This window comes from Ascaphus truei, chromosome 3 (genome assembly GCF_040206685.1).
Source record: "Ascaphus truei isolate aAscTru1 chromosome 3, aAscTru1.hap1, whole genome shotgun sequence".
Taxonomy (NCBI): domain Eukaryota; kingdom Metazoa; phylum Chordata; class Amphibia; order Anura; family Ascaphidae; genus Ascaphus; species Ascaphus truei.
In genome coordinates this window covers 390328118-390352158 of record NC_134485.1, presented here as the reverse complement: position 1 = coordinate 390352158, position 24041 = coordinate 390328118, and the positions used below count along the sequence as shown (strand labels likewise).

The following is a 24041-nucleotide window of genomic DNA, read 5'->3' as shown; positions in this document are numbered from 1 at the left end:
CCCAGCTACACAAAGGGCTCCAGTCAGAGAGCGATGGATCTCTGACATGCAGTAATACAATACGATTTTTGTGAGTTCATTTCATATATTGATTATCTTTTTAGCAGTGATCTATCATCTGCACTATATATATTTTTATTTTTTCACATATCACGAACTTATCCTGCGCTCCTCCTCAACCCCAAGAAAAGAAAATTCTACATCCTGGGACTTGGAACTGTCCCACCAGAGGAAGTTGAGCTGCACTTGTACACTTTTATTTTTATTATCACTTTATGGTGTAAGGTTTATTGTGTGTATCTAAGGTGTGTCACTAATTACACCAATCTAATATTAAATGGGAAGCGCCCAGTCCATCCACATTCCCCACCCACTGTCACTATCTTATGACACCCTGGACTGCTGCTCCTTTTAATCAAAAGTACTATTACAGATATACAGTACTGTATGTGTGTATTTTTTATTCATGTTATAGGATGTACAATGAAGAAATGACCGGCAACTTACTTTGCATTTTAGAAATTAATGTGTCTGGGGACTGAGTAGCATCCAGGGTGTAATACTGTACATTAGATATGGATCACAGTGAATTGGTACATCTTTCATCTTTCATGTAGCATCTGCAATGTGACAGAAGCTGCCAAACATCTATCCACCTACAAAATACTTCAGTTACCTTAAATTGGTGCTTTTCAACACTGGGGTTTTTTAAGCGGTTTTCAGGGTTTCCCTGAAGCCACATTTTGTAATGGTTTATAATTTATTCTTCTTTAACATTTGATTTTATCAGATATTTATTTTAATGATTTAAAAGGGTAAGTGTTATTATGTAACATGACACATTATATTATAGGATACCTAATTAATTAGGACATTTAAGGCTTAGCAGAGCAATGGTATTTTTACACACTTAAGGGCCGTTCCATACAGCATGCGGCCGTGCGTGCCAATGCAAAAGCACGTACACATGCCCCTGCTTTTCGTGAGTATACTGTGTGAGTATACTGTGTGAGTATTCAGTGTTTATGTGTGTTTGTGTGTGTTTGTGTGTGTTTATGTGTGTATGTATGTGTGTGTGTGTGTGTGTGTGTGTGTGTGTGTGTGTGTGTGTGTGTTTATGTGTAATTTATTATTTATTAAAAAAAAACATTGTTAAAAATAAATTTTTTATTAGATTAGCGCAGACACACAAATACATACACACACACACACACACACACACACACACACACACACACACACACACACACACACACACACACACACACACACACACACACACACACATACACATGCATACATATACACACACAAATATACATACATTTGAGCGCAGGCAGCGGTGTGAAAAGATGCATTTCCTCCCTGCCGTGCGCGCGCAGCCCTTCTATAGAAAGGCTGACTAACGTCAGCCAACTAAAAATCCGCGCACGGCGTAGTACACGCACGGCATTATAGAACATGCCTAAGATGAATGAGTTTGGGTTTCACAAAGTCACACTTACAAAACATTTTAAGGTATTCATTTGAATTTCAAAAATGCTCTCAACTTGCAGTTCAACATCACACAAAGTAGCATGGATGGAACACATGAACTTGCTCTGCAAAAAGTGAAGTCTGATCTGGCATTGGATATAACATTTAGAAGAAACATAATTGAATATACAGATGCAGCAGACGTTATTCGAACATTTACCTGGGTGCATCCCGCATTATGATGCGGGGTGCCCCTGGGACGGTCAGTTGCAGACTAATGGCTCACTATGTGAGTCCTACCGGGGTCTGCCTTTATGTAATAGACGAGCAGTAAGAGGCTGAATCAGTCACTCTAACTGCGCGCCTCTCACAGGCGATCGCGGGGTTTTTATTAAAATTCTAACATTACAGTAATGTAGCAGGGGGGCTCCGGAGCTGAACCGATTAGTTTCAGGTCTGGGGACTCCCTACTTCCCGAAATACAGGCCCCGTTATGGGGTGCTGGTATCCCCATGTTAAAATCCTGTGGGTCACGTGACTGTGGGATAGAACTAAGCAGAGGGATATCGGCATCCCATATCGGGGCCTGTATCTCGGGAAGTAGGGGGTCCCCGAAGCTGAAAAAAACTTTGTTCAACTCAGGAGAACCCCTGCTCCCTCACACTAGTATCAACCCCCCCCCCAATAAAAAAAATCATTACCTTAGCGGATAGCTGATAAGGTAATGAAGCTGCTTACATTTTATTTTTATTCATAGTGTGCGTTATCAGGGGGTCTCCTGAGCTGAACAAAGTTGTTTCAGCCTCGGGGACCCCCTACTTCCAGAGTTACAGGTCCCGGTATGGGGTGCTGGGGTCCCGAGGCTGAAACCAATGCAGTTCTGCTCCGGAGACCACTTGCTCATCTACACTAGGAATACAATTTAAATGTAAAAATATTTACTGTAGCTACCAATGCTACTAAGCACCAATACCCCACCCACCCCCGGTGGCCCACCCCCCCCATAAAACCATGATTTATTATTTTACATACAGGATTAATACCCCAGGCCAACGGGGGCCCCGGTGGTCCCGACGGTTGTCCGCAGGCCCGCAATGCACCCGGGGGTGTACCCATGGGTGTCTGGGGTCTCTGGGTGGTCCCCGCTAGGTGCTGTGGGCCTCCAGGTGGTCCCCACGGGTCACTGCAGGCCCCAATGGGGTCCACAGGTTGTCCCGCGGGTATCTGGGGCCCTCGGATGGTTCCCACGTGTCTGGGGCCCTCGGATGGTTCCCACGGGTCCCCCACAGCTGTGGGGCCTCCGGTTCTTCCCTGCAGGTGTCCCCCATGGGTCCACAGGTGGTACCCGTGGGCGTCCATTGGTCCTCGGGTGGTTCCCACAGGAGTCGGGGGGCCTCGGGTAGTCCCACAGGGGTCTGGGGCCTTCAGGTACCAATCCTGTATGTAAAAAATAAAACATGTCATACACTTAAATAAATACCCCCCCCCCCCCAAACAAACACATGCAGCAAAGTAATGGGCAAAATAACTATTATCCAGATATGGATAATAGATTATCTGCCCATTATTAAACACAACAATAACAGCATACATAAATCAAGTAAATAAATACAGTTCTACTTACCTCTGCATTATGATTGGTGTCCTCGTCAGCTTACTGCAAAGTCCCTGTCCTCCTTTGCCAAAAAAATACATAGCAAAATACAATCTAATGTCCCCTATCCCCTTAATCACCTTAGCGGTTAATAACTGCTACAGTAATTAAGGGGTTAAACCACCGTGCCCCAATACCCACCCGGGAGGCCTAACCACCCTCCCCACTCCTAGATCTCACGGTCACGTCACGTGACCCAAAGGATTTTAACATGGGTAAATCGGTACCCCATAACGGGGCCTGTATCTCTGGAAGTAGGGGGTCCCCGGACCTGAAACCAATGCGGAGACCCCATGCTACATTGCTGTAATGTTAAAATTGTAATAAAAACCCCACGATCGCCTGTGAGAGGCGTGCAGTTAGAGTGACTGATTCAGCCTCTTACTGCGGGTCTATTACATAAAGGCAGACCCCGGTAGGATTCACACAGCAGCTGTGTTACTCCGGCAGGCCATTAGTCTGCTGTGGCACAACTCGGGCAGATCACTGGCATATCTCGAAATTCCATTTCGAGATTTGTTCGAATAACGGCCGCTGCATCTGTATAGGGACACATTTTTACTATGCAGTGTAATCCAAAAGAACTGACATTTTCACATACATTTGTGAAGGGTTACACTGCCTCAAACAAAAAAATAAAATGGTTTGACTTACCTGTATTCAGAAGTAATAAAGCTTTCATACAAAGAAACTCTTCATGGGTAACTTGTAGCTTAACAAACTCCTGTGGCAGTTGCCACATGGAGAGGCAAAGGGAATAGAAAGACGACTCTTTCATTCTTTGTCTAAGAAACAAATATAAAATAAAATTCTACCCTTTTTTTTAAATTATTAAACGCACACAAGGATTGTGTATTCAATGTAATGTCCCATGCGTTTTGCTAGTATCACTCTGCATGTACAACACAGGAAACACTATTGAAACTGTCTAAATATATATTCAGGGCTACAACTTACAATATTATTTTAACATGTATTATTAGGTTATTGTTCAGGGTGACTGAGATTAACACTACCACTAAATTAAATGATATATTTCTATAACTGAGGCAAGTAGTAGCATGTACAAACCTGTGTTTGCAGGTGGTTCTAGCGAGTGCTCTCTACCGCTTACCTGCACCTGAATCTTTCTATAAAACAGGTTTTAGTTATACTTATTACAAAAAAACACCCCAAATATCCAAGACACTCAAATATGAACCCATCATGGCTGCAAGCCCTCTGCATTGAAGTCCACAAAGACAAGGTACTGTGGAAAACTAGAATCATCTCTGGGTCTATGCTTCACATATCTAGAGACACTGGCTCTGCAACTCCTCTCCTCTCAGATCAAACTCTCTTGTATATCCAGCATATGACCTTCCTTTTGCATAATCAAGTAACATACTGTACTGTTTTCTTACATATTACCTGACTGGAATAAGGATACTTTTAAACACATCACTCATACAATTCATGCAGTCTTTACACATTGGATCTTGAAATGACTGTAACATGTCTACTTGAAAGTACTTTTGCACCTCGCTCCTACCTGTGGGGTAGTATTATCCAACAGCAAAGAAAGATTACTCTGGACTGTTTAATATTCATGTGATCACTATATACTGTAACATCCTGAACAAACAGCACACAGAAACACCTTTGTACATCATCCACCCATCACCGCAATATAGCATTATAGACTCTATACTTAATCCTACTATCACAACCAAACCAGCCCTAAAGACATGTCGAATGCTCCACAAACTTGGAGTCATTTAGTCATGCTCCCTCTCCTTTTATATCACTAACCAACCCCACACCTGACCTCCACCCTATTAACTGATGCACTGCTGATCTAATGTGTTCTTATAACACTAGTTTCTTTTGTTTACTCTGCCCTTCTTGTGCTGCAGTTCTTACTGAACCATCCCATGCTAACATCCTTTAGTCCCTAGGTATTTAAAAAAAATGGCAAGCAGGCGTACAACTATTCTCTTCCCTCTGCTGACCTGCATTGCTAGAGTATGAAGGAACATAATTAAGGGTTGTTCCTGTCTGTTTTCCATCACCCAGAGATTCCACACTAAATGGGCAGAACACTATCAGAATGATCTTATGTAATGTATCTGCTATCCCTAAAAGTGGAGACACACTTGGTCTTTCTTTCCAGACAGATGTTAGAAGTCTCTGACCTTTACATTTGGTTCTCCTTCATGGCTACCCAAGTAGGCCTTTCCCCATTGAGATACCGAGGTATCCCCCATTGAGAGGTCTGTCTCCCCAGGACAAAACTGGATCTCTCTGACAATGGATACCTGTGAGGATCTGTGTGCTGTTGTACTCTACTATAATAGAGGTGTGACATGTACAATGGATACTATCATTCGCATATGACTCCTCATCACATAACACAGCACCCCTTAGTTTGACAGTAGTATTAGAGAAATGAAGTAGAGGGGTCAAGGGTCAAAATGGAACTTGTGTAGGACAACTCATTGACATTATCTCATATATACCAGTCCGCAAGAAGTTATGGTTCCTACCACGAGAGAATATAGCAGTAGACAATAGAGCAGCTCAGCATTTCCATTCTGTGGCTTGGGTTTGCAGGACAGCACATGTGCAGACTGGTGTAGCGTTTTCATAGTCATATTATGATGAGTTTGATATGGTGTCATCCATCTGGGTCAGGATTCTGACAGTGCTATCTGAGTGTTGGGGTTCCAGTCATGTGAATGGGTTGCACAGGTTCTCTGGCTTCATGGCTTAACTTTGAACATATGAATAAGGAAGACATTGTGCAAACTATCCAATGATTGTACCCCACTACTTATGTTTTGGATCCAGCCCCAACAGATCTTTTTATTGTGTGTGCTGATGTAATCAGCCCAGCATTTGTCAAATTACTCCTGTGCTTTTTGCAGATGGGGATTGTAGGAGATGTCAGCAGAGGTAATGGCAGGAGACTTGTGGTTTGGAGAAATAATGTTCAGCAACAAAAAATCATGGCCTTTTCTCAGCCAAAGAACAGCAGAACAGAAGATAGACCTTCTCAGCCAAAGTTCAACAGTACAAAGAATAACCATGCAACAGACCTTAGGCAAAGCTCAGTGGTCAAAATATAACAGAGGGTTGACCCTACTACAGGGATCTTCCTAGAACACGTCTGCAGGAAGCTGTCAACTGAGTTCTTGTAAAATATGCCATATAAAGAAATATATATTCCTACTATCTCTATATCAGTGTAATATAGATATCTATGATACCTTCAATCAATAAGTTGTTGCAATACTATCTAAAAAATGCAATATTCAATGAAGAAGTAACTAGATGACTAATCAAATTTCATACATGTGCTCACATAGAGCTAGATCCTCAAAAGTCTGTAAAATGTTTTATCTCTACGTTACCGCCATTTAATGTATAGATTCCCAAAATGCAGATCAACAAAGGTGTTTTGCGTTTTGATGCCCTTGTGTTGAGGAGAAATATATTGCATCAATACATTTTAATGCCCTTTAAGTTAACTCACATGCACATCGTATGCTAATGAGCCGTTAACCTAACTTTGCATATCTTCAAACCTCTATTAATATTAGCGCATGGAAATAACGCAACAATAATTAGGTCAAACCAAAACCTGCCTTCACTCGCATCCAGACCATGATAATAATCGTGTTATTTCCGGGAATAGCCTACAAGCAATGTACTGAGTTTAGAACGTAACCCTTTCATTACAAAATGTTGCATACCTCATAAAAATAAATATTTGTAGCGCACTTTCCCTCACCCCATGGGAGATATGGGCTACTGTGTGTGTGGTGCATTACCTGTGGCTCACAGGAGGCCTGAACATCTGCGACTGGGAGCCTGGAGTGTAGTTTATCCATCTGGATATAGCGCCTCCACCTGGGTGGGATCCTATCTGTGTTGGATAACCCCGTCACAGGACAATATAAGAAATACACGTGGTATAAGATAAAAGTTTACTGAATGAGTAATAACAATACCAGTCGCACCAACTAGGCTACCCATGGCCGTATCCTCCAACATACTGTCCACACCTGTTACACAGTCCCCAATGTACTGAGGGGCCCTTTGGCACCAACCATCCAGGTAGTAACCTACCCAATGTGTGAAACAGTGCTGCCCCACTAGAACTGAAGGTGGTAGTTGGTGCACTTGGTGAGGTGAGGAACCTGCCAGGTGATCCCACACCCGTTAGCGCTGACTAACGATAAGGGATCCGCTGATCCAGTGACATTGTCCACTATGATGTCTGCCTCCACGTGGGGTGGTATCCCGCAGGAGTGTCCCACACTGAAGAGAGTCTCTATGTCTTTCAGTGGTGGTCTGGTCCCAGACCACAGGCCACAACTGCCGCACGGTGTTCTGCTGTGTCCCTGACACTAGTGAGGCTAAGTGGGGCAATGTCCCTGTCTAAGGGCCTGTCCCTGTAGCAGCCACAAACTATACAGGGGAGTCTGAGCCTAGCTGGGGCCTAAGGGGGTCTCTGGCCTAGTGCAAGGGCCACTGACACCCTGCACACGTACACCCTACCTTTCTGCTGTCCCAGCTCTGACTGGCGTGGCTTGCAGAGCGCCAAATGTATCTTTCTTTATGCAGGGAATTCTGGCAGCCTCATTGGCTGAGGCACACTACCTGACTAACAGCCCATTGAGTGGCTGGGAGCTGTAGTTCCCTCTGCAGAGCCTATACCTAATGGCCGCTGCAACTATACTCCTCTGTGCATGCGCCGGTCTCGCACATGCGCAATAACAACCAAGATGGCAGTGCCCTCCCATCGCACCACCCCAGAGCCCCGGAGACTCAATTGCCCCTTACTCCACCGCCCGCTGCTTTCCTAGCAACCTGGCACTCCCTGCCGGCAGCACCCGCAGACCTCCACAGCCTCCCGAGCGCGCGCCCAGTGCGGTAAGAGGGGACCATGGGAGGAGGGGGGGGAGGGAACAGAGAAACCGGGGGATCTGGTTAAATCCTCCCCCTGGTGAAAACCCTAACATCCCCACTTAACAACATAACATATGACCAGAATAAGAATACTGTACAGGTATATAGCTTAACACATTCACAATCGCTTTACATGAGATTGTACATCTGGGTAAACATAACAATCATGGAGTGTATCTTACTCCGAGACCACTGCAGAGCCTCATAGTGGGGTGCCCGAAAGGAATCGTAGGCTACAAGGTTGGGAGGATACCTCATTCTTTGGCTTCTTCAAAGCTCTTGTTCTACTTCCTCTGGGGAGTAATGTACATAGTCCGGAGGCTCAGCCTCTCCTATTGGGGGTATTAATATCTCTATAAAGTCCCTTTGGGGTGCAAAGCAGGGGCTTCTATGGTCCAGAGGTGGGCTCATTGGAGCCACCGGAGTAGGTGTTTGTCATCTGGGCCCTTTACCCATAGCTCCTTTGGGAGGTGCCCCATGACTTTGAAGTACCCTTTGAGAGGGTCCCTCCATAGGATCATCTATGTCTTCCAATTCTTCTCACTCACCATCCAATGGTGTAGCCGGTATCTCTGGTTCGTCATCCCTCACTTGTGGGATAGGTAAGAGATGATTCCGGTGCCAGACCCTTATATGGCCATCCGCGTCTTTTATGCGATAGACCCGGCATCTGTGACTAGACCGCGAACACTCCGTCTCGCCAACGGTCGATCAATTTATGTTTCCCGGGGATTCCAAGGTTATGGAGGAGCACAGCGTCCCCAGGGCGAATCTCCCGGTGTCTGACCTTATGGTCATAGCACCTTTAATTGTTGGCGTTCAGCTGGGAAGCAGATTTTTCAGCTAGCTGGTAAGCTTGTTGCAAGCTTTCCTGGAGCTGTTGCACATATTTGAAGTGCGTCATATTGTGTATCTCATCTGTTGACACCCTCAGATGCACATCCACAGGCAGGCTGGCTTCTCGCCCGAACATGAGGAAGGGGAGAAAACTGTGGAGTCGTGGCGGGTGCAAATAGAAGCATGTACCATTGTTTCCACATGCTTGCTCCAATCCTTTTTCTGAGCGCCTTTCAGAGTACCGAGCATATCTAATAATATTCTGTGAAATCGCTCCGGCAGAGTGTCCCCCTCGGGATGGTACGGGTTCATTCGGGACTTAGTGATGTTGAGGATTTTGAGTAATTCCCGGATGAGTTTACTCTCAAAATCCCGGCCTTGGTCTGAGTGTAGGCGATTGGGTATGCCATAGTGTATGAAATATTGCTCCCACAGGATCTTCGCCACTGTGATGGCCTTCTGGTCTTTAGTGAGGAAGGCTTGAGCATAGCGGGTGTAATGGTCTGTGATGACCAACACGTTACCGATGCCTCAGGCATCTGGTTCAATGCATAGAAAATCCATACACACCAGGTCCATGGGACCGGAGCTCTTCAGGTGAGCCATTGATGTGGCTCTGGTGGGGAGGGTTTTGCGCTGGATGCACCGGGAACATCGGCGGCAGTGTCGCTCTGTTGACTCTCTCACCGTGGCCAGAAGAACCAGTCTCGTACCAACCCAAATGTTTTCTCTACACCGAGGTGGCCATGTTCATTGTGCAGGGCTTTTAGGACCATATGTTGTAGGTTCCTGGGCAGGACCAGTTGCTTTCTACCTGGGTGGTTGTGGTACTGTACCACCCGATAGAGTAGACTGTTATCAATCTTGAATTTATCCAGTTCTCGCATGAGTATCACGACCATGCTGCTGAGGGCACGTTTCAGGATTTCAGGCTTGTTTTGCTGGATGAATGAGGAAGAGAGAAAAATGGAGCAGTACGTCCAATGCTGGCAAAGCCAGAAAAAAGTACAAGGATCCGTTCCTACAATAAAAAAAATAGCTATTTTAATGGATCAAAAACAAAAAACACACTTTAGCTTTCTTGTTTTGCTGGATGGCCTGGCGCATAAGGCCAGCCACTTGATCCTGCTTTTGATATTGCACCATATCTTTCCAGGAAATGATCTTGTTGTGAGTGATATTCATCCCCCCTGGATCACAGTAGGCGTGGGAATGGCTTTGGATTGGCATCCCAAGGAATCCGCTACCCTCAGTTCTGAGGCCACCTTATCTTCAACGATAGCTGCTGGTGCAGGGTCTCCTCCCAGAGGTCATCATCCAGGGTGGTACCCAGTCTTGGTCATCGGGATAGAGTGTTGACTCCAATGTTCAGGGGCCCAGGTTTATATTTCAGTTGTAAACCGTTTTTTTTAAAGGGCTGCCAGCCATCTGTGGCCGGTGGTGTCCAGCTTGGCGGACGTTAGTATGTACGTTAATGGATTGTTATCCGTTTGTACCTCAAAGGTGACGCCGTAAAGGTAATCATGAAGTTTATCTATGATGGCCCATGTGTGAGCGAGGAACTCCAATTTATATACTGGATAATTCTGCTCGCTGGGAGTCAGACTGCAGCTGTCGTTGGCCACTGGTGAGAGGCCAGCTGGGTACTTCTGGTGCAGGACTGCACCTAGACCATTGAGGCTCGCATCTACATGGAGAATGTAGGGTTGCTCAGGGTCGGCATACGCAAGGATAGGCGCTTCCGTCAACCTCCTCTTCAAGCAGTTGAAGGCCGTTTCACAGACGACCGTCTATTTGTCGCCAAAAGGTGTTTTCACAGAGGTTGCCTTCTGCCCGGTTTCCTCAGAGTATATTTTGCGGAGGTTATTCAGGACCATTGCTCGACTTGAATACCCGTCAGAGAAATGACGGTAGTAGCCGCAGAAGCCTATAAATGAACAGAGTTCCATGACGTTCTTAGGTCTGGGCCAGTTCACCACGGCTTCCATTTTGGCCAGGTCTGTAGCTATCCCTTCCGCGGACACTATATGTCCCACATAAGTCACTGACGTGTGACAGAAGCAGCATTTATCCAAGGACAACTTCAGGCCTTCCTGGCCCAGCCGATCCAGCACTTTTAGCAGGCGTTCTTCATGCTCCTCCAGGGCCTTACCGAAAACGATAATATTGTCCAGGTAGACCAAGCATTCCCATGGATTAATGTCACTTATGGTTTTCTCTATCATGCGTTGAAACATTGCTGGTGCCCCGCCTATGCCTTGGGGCATACGGGAAAATTGGTAGAAGCCCAAAGGACACACGAACGCCGTCTTCTCCTGGTCCTCTGTCCTCATCAATACCTGGTAGTACCCTGATCTCAGATCAAGCATGCTGAACCATTTTCTCCCCAATAGCGCGTTAAGGAGTTACTAAATTTGCTTATGGGTATACTGGTCAGGTACGGTGCGATTGTTCAGTGTTCGATAGTCCACACACAGGTGGACCAACACATTCTTTTTCCTCACCACCACGATGGGTGACACATATGGGCTTACAATCCCCGCCGTTTACATCTCTTGTAGAATGTCTCTCACGTCCTCCACATCTCGGGGGGTGATGCGATGGGACCGTTCTCGGAAGGGGGTGGTATCACTTAATCTGATGGTATGTTGGGCATTTTGGCTGCAGCCCACATCCATCTCGCTCGTCGAGAAGACTTCTCGTCGGGCATCCAGCTTGGCCATCAGCTGCTCCCTCCATTCGGTGGACAGGGTAGAGTCCCCAAAGTCATAGGCCAGCCCGACCGTTATATCTTGTACCGCAGCGGTGGTCGCTTGTGCAGCCATTGTATTGATGGGAGTAACTGGATATATTTGGCCCAATTGTTGGCCTTGATCAAAGGACATGTGGTACGGGGAGATGTTCTGGATGAACACCTGGATCTGCCCCGGCAGCTTGGAGGCCCAATCCCGTACTTCAAGCACCAACTTGTAGCCTCGGCAAGCATCTTCTTCATGTGTACTTTCCAGGGAGAAGAGATGGTCAGCCTCTTCACGGCCTGGTTAGCAGCACACCGTGGCCATACGCTTCATTCCCCCTGGTGAAATCTCGGTTACACCTGCTCAGTGGTTATAGATGATCCCATGCCCATCTTGAGCTGATATCTTGCAGAACTCTTCTAGTAGCACTGGGTGGCTCGGTAAGGTAGACGGGGTAGTTCGCCAGCATCTTGCAAGTAGGCTCTGATCACTGCCCGCACTACGTCGGTGTTGGTGCCCAATATGAGCGGAGAACTTGGGTGATCCTGAGGCTCAGGGCATACTAGCGCCTCCACATCCATGGTGTGGGACTTGCCAGTGTTTAGTTGGCGTATTTCCAGCCGAACCTTTACCATGCCATCGATGGGGCTGAGGCACCATAGCTTCATCTTGTTGGCCGACTGCAAAGGCAGGTGCTTAAGATGAAGGTCGTAGAACGGCTGGTACACAATGGTCACCTGAGACCCTGTGTACAGCAAGGCCAAGGCGTACACGCCATCCACAAGGACACGGATGATGGCAGCCAGTCCTACGCGACGGTAAGTGTCCGATTATGAGGTTTCGGCGGGTTTTGCCTCTGGTGCACTCTCTGAGGGTCGGGAGGTTGCTTCTGCAGTCTGGACATTGCAAACCATAGACTTGGTATGGAGAGTTCTAGTTGGGGGGGGGGGGTGTTTGTTTCTCTTTCTGGGCAGTCTTTTGCGAAGTGACCCTTCTGGCCACAGCTGTAGCAGCGGGTGGAGCGACTTTCGCCAGGAGTGGAGGAGAGGGCTAATCTCTGAGGTGATGGGGAGATTGGTTTTTGCTGCCTCTGAGTCGGGTGCTCAGATTTCTTTGACCCTGGGCTGCTCTCCTGAAAGCTTTGTAACGCCACCTCTTTTGTCTCTTTTTTGCGGAAGTCTTTAGACTTCTTGTGAGTGAGGAGTCGGGTGTGAGCCTTGTGTACTTTCACCTGCTTCATGAGTGCCAAGAACATAGGTGGACTCCCTTGCAAGAGGCCACACCGAAGCATGTTGGCAATAGGGTGGGTTGGGCTTGACCCTTGCAGGAATTGCTTGCAACGGAACTCATCCCCACTTGAAGTGGGGATGAGGCTGGGGATGAGTAGCGGCCTCAACACCAATTGTATACGGTGGATGAATGCTGACAGCTCCTCACCTTCTTTCTGGCGGAGGGCATAGTACTGGGCCCAGAGCTCACTCTCATAGTTCTTCAGGCTGTAGTCCTTTGTTATGAACTCCACTAGCTGCTTAGCCATTTCAACCCATGTTCTGCTGTCACGGGGACTGACCTGTAGTACAATTTTATATTTTTGGGGTACTAGATTGAGCATGCAAGTTGAGCAAAATAAATAGTCATTTATTTCCTTACTAGACAAACACACGACAACCTCAGAATATACTTAACAAAAACACTTACTGAAGAGAGAAACGGGATAGAATGTCCAGAAAAGTGCAAAGCACAAGAATATTGTCATTTAAAGTGCAGTCCTTTTGCAAGGGTGTAAATTGCCAGCCCAATTCTTCTGTGAATAGTGCAAAGTTCTTTCTGGTCCGTTGGGGTCTGATAGATACCCCCAGCAATAACGGAGTCCTGGAGCAGAGTTATATCCTTGGTTCCGATGTGATAATACTCATTGCGTTCCAGGGTCGTTGCTGCTCTTATCCGCTGCTAGAAGCACGATGGAAGTCCGCTCACATTGTAGAATGAAAAACGAAAGACAACGGGGATAGCTCGGGGAGCATGTATATAGGATTTGAGAACCTATCTCCAACATACCCACCCAATCCCTCTCGTGGGAATTTTCTCAACTTGCCCATAGTTTGCAGAGTGGGCACTCTCGGGATTTCTGGCTAACACAGCGCCTGTGTGATATTGCTACCTGGCCTGATTAGCATATGTGTACTCCCCCTTCTACCTGGTGTCTCCCAGGCTGGGAGGGAAACTCAGGGTGTGAGCTAGCCCAGATGGCAAACAGGATATCCTATTCAGCAGGCATCCTGGCTAATTCACAACTCCTGACTCTGGGGCATTCATATGCAACATTTCCCTAGACTCACAGGAATTGCCTCAGCATGGGGTCTATGAAGCTTGCATAGGAATGTATCCTAGCTCATAGGTGTCAAAACATTTGGTCCCTGTGTGCATTTCAATGACAGTAGAAAAAAGCCTCATCCTGCCTGTCTTTTTAAAACTGCAGCAAAAATACACTTGATTAAAAATACATGTTTCCCTTCTCCTACAATTATATTTTTAATATGTGGGTGCTTAGGGTGTTACACTGGGTCTGCATAACAATTTTCAGGTTGCTGGCCCTTTTACTTCCCGAGATATGGCTTCTTCCTGAACTGGCAATGCTGGGCTATGGGCTTCTCACACCAATTGACTTGCGGTTACGGGGTTCTCACATCAATTGACCGAGTTCCCACACCAATTGTGAGTTGCCTTTCAAGACGCGCCATTAACCGGGACGGAGATACATTGTATCCGAGAACCACTTGAGACGGGAAACTGCAGCCCTTTGATTCAATTGACTCTGCGGTTACGGCTTCCAGTCTCAGTAATGGATACCCATACTTGACAATGGAACAAAGAGACCGCGCCACGTTTATCCACTTAACTTGCGGTTTAGCATTCGCAGCGGCATTTTGTGTCCAAAGCCGGTAACGTCAGTGTACTATGTTATACCCTATTGCAGGCACATACACTCCTGCAAAATGAGGATAATAAGGGACAGAGGGAAAAATAATACATGTACAGTGCATATAAAATTAACCCCTTCACCCCCAATACAAAATAGGGGTAACCAGCTGAGCATACTGCCTTTATTAATGCGCTGATTACCCACAATTTCGTTACATCTGCTACCTCTGCATACTCATCATTGTAGATGTTGTGGGCCTCAGGCTTTCCATAAGCCGCTGTCTCTTTACCGCACGTTCATTCCTCCAATACCTTGAGGGCATGTTCTTTCCATACTACTTTTCCCTCTTCTCCGATAGTGGGTGATAGCCCGGAAAAAGCCTTCAATTTACGGTAGGGTTGCGCCGGGGCCAACTGACCTATTTTCTCTGTAAGTTGTCGCAGGGCTTCCATGAATAGTTGAGCGTCCCTTGAGCTGTGGGCACTGTGGTAACTGCGTCCGGACTGTTGGCTGCCGGCGTCGCTCTGGCTAGGGCTCCCTGGGGAAGAGATGGCTGTGGCCGACTGACACTCCTCTATGCTTGGAGCAGCTCTAGCAGCCTCTGTCCAGGTGCTCTTTCTGGGGTAGATAAGTGGGCTTCCACTGGGTGGGAAGGGAAATGTATCCCAAGTGTGTGCTTCTAATGATACACAGTATGGGTGGATCCTGTATATAATCCGTTAAGTCCCAGATGGGGATATACAGAAGTATTGGGAATAGTTCTTGAAACAATGCTTCAGTAGCTTAATAAAGTGTGGTGCAAGCAGAGTGTACTCATTTAGTGAGTTGTCCAGAACATATATACATTGGGGTGACTGCTGCTGACCTTAGTCTGTTAGTCCATAATGTCCGTGTCTCCGATCCCGTGTCAATACTACTGCGGTCTCCTCCTGTCTCCCCATCGTAAGCAGCCTTCCATGGATAAAACCTTTCTGGTTCAAAGCTGTCCGGAGTCCACGTATGGATTGGGGGAGATGCCGCTAACCTGATCAGGTATGATGCAAGGTCCGCGACCGCTGGGATCTCCCGCAGGGCTGCACCGTCGGTCCCCGTAATCCCAAGGTATTCAAAAATATCCCCGTTCACCACAAAGCCTGCCGGTTCTCTCACGATGCATTAGAGAGTGGCACCATCCACGGGGTTCGATATCCACTCCCACAGCTCTGTGAATGAAGAGGCTAACGAGATGCAGCACACTACAGTAGCTACAAAGTGACAAGCAAGGTCATTAGTAACACATGATAGGGATATACTCACACCCCATACTTCTGTTCCGTGGCGTGCAATCCAACAGCAAGATAAAGTTGAGAAAAAGGGAATGAGCATTGCGGGTATATGAATAAGGCTGGCAATAGGTATAAAAAATAATTAAATTTTATTGGGCATATCAGCCAAACATAAAAGCAAGCAAAGAAATCCTCTGACGCGTTTCCCTGTGGGATCAAAACGTTGGACTTCTGTGCTTTGTGTTTTAATACACTTACTGAATTTACCTGCCTGAGTGCTGTCTCCTTTTTGCCAGTTTCTGGTAATGTATGTTTTTGTTATCTTTATGGGATATGCACCAGCCCATTCAGGATACTATATTGTAGTGCCTGTGAAATCTTTTTCAACTATATATATATATATATATATATATATATATATATATATATATACAGTGTTCGACAATCCTATACATTTACACACCCGGGCCGTGTGGATGTAACCCCGGGCGAGTAAATATTGGCCCAAGCAGAACACGTGCTTGTTTTTTTAAATTTCCCTGCTCGCGCTGAAATTTTCCCTGCTCGCGCTGAAGAAAAAAAAACTCCACCTACCTGATTCTATATGAGCCCGCCCCAACGATCGGCCATTCTTTCTGGCCGGAGATCTATTGGAGAGTAAGTACTCTCCAATCTCTGCATGCTCGGCCCCTCTGATCCTTCCCTGCCTCCTGCAAGCCTCCTCCCCACTTCCCGCGCGGGGCAGGAGATGGTAGGGGGGTGTCCCCCCTTCTGTCCCTGTCCCCGCTTACCCCGGCTTCCTGCCGATCCCCGTGTGGGGCAGGAGATGGTAGGGGGGTGTCCCCCCTTCTGTCCCTGTCCCCGCTTACCCCGACTTCCTGCCGATCCCTGCGCAGGGTTGGATATGGTCACGGGGGGGGGGGGGGCGAGCGGGACAGTGGTGGTGGTCGCGGGGCCTTTCCTCTTCTTTCCCCTGTCGTGTGTGTGTCTGTGTGTATGAATGGGTGTGTGTCTGTGTGTATGCATGGGTGTGTGTCTGTGTGTATGCATGGGTGTGTGTCTGTGTGTATGCATGGGTGTGTGTGCATGGGAAAGTGTGCCCAGCTATCTTCATGACGGCGCATCATGAGATGTGGGGGGGGGGGGGGTGTCTGCCCGCTCGACCACAAGCTTCATGCCGGTGAGGGGAGCAGGGCAGTGGCGGCCACGGCGGGGCTGACTGTCCCCTGGGGCGCCCGCTGGGGGACACCTCGCAACGTGCCTGCCACCTCCCCAAACTACGCCCGCGTGAGGTATGGGGGGGGGGATGTTGGCCTGCCCCCCCACGAGCGGGAGATGGGCGCGGGTGGGTGGGGGGGGAACGTGGTGGTGGTGGTGCTAGTCGTGGCCTTTCCTCCCCCCCCGTGTGTGTGTGTGTGTGTGTCTGTGTGTGTGTCTGTGTGTGTGTCTGTGTGTGTGTCTGTGTGTGTGTGTGTGTGTGTGTGTCTCTGTGTGTGTGTGTGTGTGTGTGTGTGTCTGTGTGTATGGGAGAATGTGTGACACACCAGATGTACCCCCCAATCAGTCACCCCGCAGTCAGTGTCACTCACCGCCCACCCCCAGTCAGTGTCAGTCACCCCCCCACCCCCAGTCAGTGTCAGTCACCCCCCACCCCCAGTCAGTGTCGGTCACCCCCACCCCCAGTCAGTGTCAGTCACCCCCCATCCCCAGTCAGTGTCAGTCACCCCCCACCCCCAGTCAGTGTCAGTCACCCCCAACCACCAGTCAGTGTCAGTCACTCCCCCACCCCCAGTCAGTGTCAGTCACCTCCCCACCCCCAGTCAGTGTCAGTCAACCCCAGTCAGTGTCAGTCACCCCCCCACCCCCAGTCAGTGTCAGTCACCCCCCACCCCCAGTCAGTGTCAGTCACCCCCCACCACCCAGTCAGTGTCAGTCACCCCCCAACCCCCAGTCAGTGTCAGTCACCTCCCCACCCCCAGTCAGTGTCGGTCACCCCTTCCCCAGTCAGTGTCGGTCACCCCTGCCCCAGTCAGTGTCGGTCACCCCTGCCCCAGTCAGTGTCGGTCACCCCTGCCCCAGTCAGTGTCGGTCACCCCTGCCCCAGTCAGTGTCAGTCACCCCTGCCCCAGTCAGTGTCGGTCACCCCTGCCCCAGTCAGTTTCAGTCACCCCTGCTCCAGTCAGTGTCAGTCACCCCTGCCCCAGTCAGTGTCAGTCACCCCTGCCCCAGTCAGTGTCAGTCACCCCTGCCCCAGTCAGTGTCAGTCACCCCTGCCCCAGTCAGTGTCAGTCACCCCTGCCCCAGTCAGTGTCAGTCACCCACCCACCCAGTCACCCCTGCCCCACCCAGCCACTCACCCACCCAGCCACTCACCCAGCCAGTCACTCACCCAGCCAGTCACTCACCCAGCCAGTCACTCACCCAGCCAGTTACTCACCCAGCCAGTCACTCACCCAGTCAGTCACTCACCCAGCCTCTCTCTCTCTCTGTGTATCACCCACCCTCTGTGTGTGTCACCCACCGTTTCTCTCCTCTGTCTCCCCCACACTCTCTCTCTCCCACCACACTCTCTCTCTCCCCCCACACCCTCTCTCTCTCCTCCCACACTCTCTCTCTCTCCCCCCACACTCTCTCTCTCCCCCCACACTCTCTCTCTACCCCCACACTCTCTCTCTCCCCCCACACTCTCTCTCCCCCCACACTCTCTCTCTCTCTCCCCCCACACTCTCTCTCCCCCACACTCTCTCCCACTATCTCTCTCTCTCCCCCACTCTCTCTCTCCCCCACACTCTCTCTCTCCCCCACACTCTCTCTCTCCCCCACACTCTCTCTCCCCCACTCTCCCTCTCTCCCCACACTCTCTCTCTCCCCCAAACTCTCTCTCTCCCCCACACTCTCTATCTCTCCCCCACACTCTCTCTCTTTCCCCCACTCTCTCTCTCCCCCCCACACTCTCTCTCTCCCCCAAACTCTCTCTCTCCCCCAAACTCTCTCTCTCCCCCACACTCTCTCTCTCTCCCCCACACTCCCTCTCTCTCTCTCTCTCTCTCTCTCCCCCACACACTCTCTCTCTCTCTCTCTCTCCCCCACACTCTCTCTCTCTCTCTATCCCCCACACACTTTCTCTCTCTCCCCCCCACACTCTCTCTCTCTCCCCCACACACACTCTCTCTCTCTCTCTCTCTCTCTCTCTCTCTCTCTCTCTCTCTCTCTCTCTCTCCCCCACACTCTCTCTCTGTCACTCACACTCTGGATCTGGATCTCTTATTTACTCTATATATCTTAACTGCCCTATAAAACACCGAAATCTTAACTGCCCTATACTGCTTTCTTCCAGATCTGACTCAAGACATAGGAACCCCCCCTAACCCAGAAGACAGGTAGGGAACACCTCCCCTCCAATGTATAACATTGCGGGAATGAGGGTACCTGGACATTGAGGGACTGCGGATCAGGTAAGATCCCAGGTGGGATTGCTGCTTTAGATATTGTGAAGTGGGGGCATCCAGACACTGGTTAAGGGGTTCAGAAAACTAGTCATTCACACCTGGCTTTTAATTCTAGATCCGACATTTACACACACACACACACACACACACACACACACACACACACACACACACACACACACACACACACACACACACACACGTGTAACAAGGACTAATTGTAGTATAATGTAATACAATAAATACATTTGTCAAAAACGAATGTTGTTCTGACTAGGAATTTATTAAATGTATTACATTTATATATTTTATTTTAAAGCGGGGTTGGGGGCGGGACTAGGGGTGGGGTTGGGGGTGGGACTAGGGGCGGGGTTGGGGGCGGGACTAGGTGGCAAGTAGATTTTTTTGGTTGGGCGAGTAGATTTTTGGGTGATTTGTCGAATATATATCGAAATAATAATATTTTTTACCCACCATAACCTTAATAATTATATATATATATTTTTTTTTTGTTTGCTTTTTATTTTTAATAGAGGTATTCTATTTGTCACTTCAGTCTTTATATACTCCTTTCTTACATCGGTTTTCTAAAATTATAACAATCGTTATGTTCCACAAATGTTATTAATTATTGTGTATATTATTATTTATTTTTTACTAGATTAAGTACACGATACATTACAATAATTATCATTTGTTGATTGTTTATTCTTGAATAAGTCCAAACATACTTACCTTACTTAGTAGGATATAGGTATATCCCATATCTAAGGAGTTTTTTTATTTCATTTTTATGAGTTTTTTTAGATGCATGTTTGATTTATTGTGTATGTCCTTAGTTTACTTATGTCCGGAGTGTTAGTGTTCATTTCAAATAAAGTTTTTTTTGTTTTCATTTTTTTCTTGTTGCCAATGATCTTGACGCACTGACGTCATACGCCCGCGTCATTTGACACACCCAGAAGTGGCGGGGATTGGCCGATGCAGCGTCAGAATCAGGTATTTAATACACTCCGGTGGGTAAGTTTTTATTCACCTTGATAAAGGGCTGTATAGTCCGAAACGCGTTGGTGTATTGTTTGCTACAATGATCCATTAAAATAGCTTAATTTTTTATCGTGGGAACGCACTCTTTTGTTTTTTGGCTTACCAGCACTGGATGTAGTGCTCCGTTTTTCTCCTTCCTCCTGTCTATTGATCTCTGCAGACGGATGCACACTCCTACCCCTGGACCTTTGGATACAGTGGGCTCACCATTACCTGATGATACACATCTCCTGTGAGTTCATTCCTTTGTTCTATACCTTGTGATTTGGATTCCTGGACATTTATTGTTTACTGTTCTCCTATATTCAGATGTTTTAATAGTACTGGTCACCGGCAGGTGGTTGATATAATATCCTTACTAGATTGCTACATGGGATTTCAGTACACCAGTCATACATCTTTTGGGGACAATTTTTTTCAGCTTCATCACGCTTTTTTGGAGGGGTATCCCATACAAGACTTTCCCATAAATATAACTTATTATTGCTGCCGTTCGTTTTGGAGCACCATACGGCATTGGTTCTATTATGGATCTCTGTTGCAGGGTACATGCAACTACACACGCGGGTTTCTTGACACGGCTTATTTATTTAGCCTTAAAAGATATACAGCATACAAAAACAAAAATAGCTTTTCATCAGCAAACAAGAGAAAAGAAAAATGGCTTTTTCTTCAGCAGACAAGAGAAAAGAAAATGGCTTTTTCTTCAGCAAACAAGAGAAAAGAAAATGGCTTTTTCTTCAGCAGACAAACAAAACAGTTTCTCTTTAGCAGACAGTCTAACAATAATGCAGCTACCCTTTTCTATGCAGGGGACAGGCAGTTCATAATTCATCTACTTTGCTAACAGACCTTGTTTTCAGTAATCTCTTCAGTAGCTTACTCCTCTCTCCTCAACAGCCAGCAGCATGTGTCTACAGCCTGGGGTTTTAACACCCCTTGATTAGGCGGCTGGGATCCAACTAATTGTCCTGAGGATCCCAGCTGAAGTTAACCTAGTCAGTGCTGCACTGCAGACTAGACATAGGTTTACCAGGCATATAGCTGGTGGCTTTTATTTACCCTGTCACAATCTCCGTATGCTAATTAACGTCTTTGTCTCTTCATGGCTAGACAATTGCAATGCACTTTATCTGGGTCTTCTGGAAACAGAAAACGTACTGGATGGGGAATGTAATTTGTGATGGTGCTCCCTGGGTTGGGTATAAATATAAACTAGAAAAGCAAAAGGAACCCAGTAAAGGTACTCTACCACCTTCTGGATGATTAATGAGTATTTTAAAATATTTTTATTAAGCAATATCCAAAGTTAAAATAATAGGTTTTAAAATGATAATTAAACACAAGAAATTATCCTATGTATAAACACTAAGTAGGTGTTCTGGATCAGTCATAATGACTCATGAATAGGTGGACCAATCACTAAGACCTATTCAGAATAAGAATAAAGTGAATCAATATATATACTGCCCTTCAATATGAGAAAATAAGGTGGGGAGAGACTAGCACCAATGACACTGTATAAATCCCCATATGGAGATATTCCCAGATCCTGCAGCAGTAAACCTGCTAAGTGTGTACTACTGTACCCTGGCCTGGTCTGCCACAATGGTTCTGGTGTATTGCTAGAATATACAAGCTAATTTTGTAGATGTAAAAAGGTGCCACAGTGCTAAGGGTAGATCCAATATAACACTGTGTAAGTAGTGAGGGAATTGGTAGAGCAGGAACGCGTGCATTTGGAGCTCTATGCTGTTAGTGTAAGAATATTGTCACTGAGACACTGAGTCTCTGTATGAGAGTAGGCTAATGGCTAGATGATATTATAAGCTCTAGTCCTCTATATTCCCCAGAGAGTTCGGTGGCTCTAAAAGATAAACAATGTTGTTGGTGATAATAGACCAAGGTTTAGGACATAAATAACAGCAAGACACACAGAACACATTGGGATAAACTATACAATGATAGGGATCAGTACCCTCTACATCCCAAGCGGTGCTCTGATCAGTCCCAAGCTGTTTGAATCAATTCAAAGATCACTTAGTTAAACAACCATATCGATAATAATATGCCAGATTCAGACTCTCTTGGTGAAGCTGTGCTGCCTGCCAGTGACGCTAATATCAAGGTACTACTAGAGTTGCAACTATGTTGCTTAACTTTTCCATGTGGTGGCATGTAAACTCTGGTAACAGAGCTGCGCCACCTGCAACTGGTTCAAAATGCTGCGGCCAGATTGTTAACTAACCAGACCCATTCTTGCCACATAACACCTGTTCTTCGTTCTCTGTACTACCTGCTTATAAAATGGCAAATCTGTTTCAAGAATGGGTTGTTGACATTCATAGTCCTACATAATCAAGGTCCAAGCTATCGTAAAGAGGTCCTTGTTCCCTATACTCTGACTTACTCACTTCAAGGTGAAGGACTACTAACAGTTCCCAGAATCTTCTTGACTTGATTTGGGGCCTGAGCGTTTTACTCATTCTTCTCCTACTCCCTGGAATTCTCTTCCCCGTAAGGTTTGAGAGGCCCTCTATATGTTGATCTTTAAAACAAGGCTCAATACTTACAGTACCGGTAATAGATAATATATGAACAAAAGAGGGGAGATACATAGGGTAGGGAAGGACTCTTTGAGATCCCTATAGAGGGTCCAGAACTTGATATGTTTGTTGACAATACACAATGCACAGCAGGTTCGGAATTTATTTGAAGCAATGTTAACTCCAAGGGCTCTTGCAGTAACAAAGGTTGATGCCATATTAACAGGGCTGGCAGGCTCTCATTAAGAAAATACATTTGCAGATGTCACAGCAAAGCAGGTAGCAAGCCGTTCCTATGTTGAGGGATATACAGTATCATATCTGCCAACTTTATAATTTTGTAACCATTTATTCGTTTTTGGGTGTGTCCTGGACATAGAGTTAAAGGACAGGTGTTGCATTGTTGCAAGTGCAGTTGCATAAGTGAGCAGGATATACATTATATACAAGGCATTTAACATTTTTAGCAGAATAGTTACAGTGGAGTGTTCGAGGTGAAAGCTAGGAGTGACTGTGGGTGTGGGACAATAGCCATAAGTGCAGGCTGTTGGGATGCTTGATTTGTGGGGCGAGTTTTAAGGTTAGTTAGTATTAAATTACTAAAAGGTTGACACCATTTGTATCAGAGGAGATGGCAGATGGCAGTTAGGTATGAATGAGAGCAAGTGTGTATTGGGAGAAGAGAGATTGATCTGTAGTTTGAGACAGTGTTTTTGTCCCAATTTTTGAAGATTGGGACAACTCTGGCAGTTTTGCATTTCTTAGGGATATGGCCTGCATACAGGATAGAGTTGATCATGGAAGCAATTGGTTTGGCACAGGCTGAGGTACCAAGTCTTAGGAACTTGGATTGTAGCGAAGTCAAGTTCACATTGGTTGCTTAGTTTGAAATTTGAGGAGCGTTAATAGGGGATACCTCTGTTTATATGCAGATGCTAAGACAGTAGTAAGCATATTAACACAAGAATTTATTTCTAGGTATAAATTATCTCCTATGCAACACTTATGGGATGACTTATGACTATCAGTAGTTAAAAGGAACGAATTAAGGACCATGTTATTGGTAATAAAACAACTAATAAGTATTGCATGCAACTAATATATTTTTTGAATCTCTCTAGGCACAGGTCAAAGCTGAAAGTGCACCTACGCA

General features: G+C 46.6%; 1 protein-coding gene across 6 annotated transcripts in view; it reads right to left on the bottom strand.

The window, feature by feature from the left end:
• PGR (progesterone receptor) overlaps positions 1-24041 on the bottom strand; it is a 142626-nt gene that overhangs the window by 27676 nt on the left and 90909 nt on the right. For 4 of the 6 annotated variants that reach the window (XM_075592441.1, XM_075592443.1, XM_075592442.1 and 1 more), the window contains one exon: positions 3785-3915. The exons of 1 other annotated variant lie outside the window; for it this stretch is intronic. In XM_075592441.1, coding sequence (XP_075448556.1) covers positions 3785-3915 — 131 coding nt within the window. Of the gene's footprint in view, positions 1-3784; positions 3916-20439; positions 20556-24041 lie in introns of those variants that run through there. One more of the 6 variants, XM_075592446.1, reaches the window with a different exon arrangement.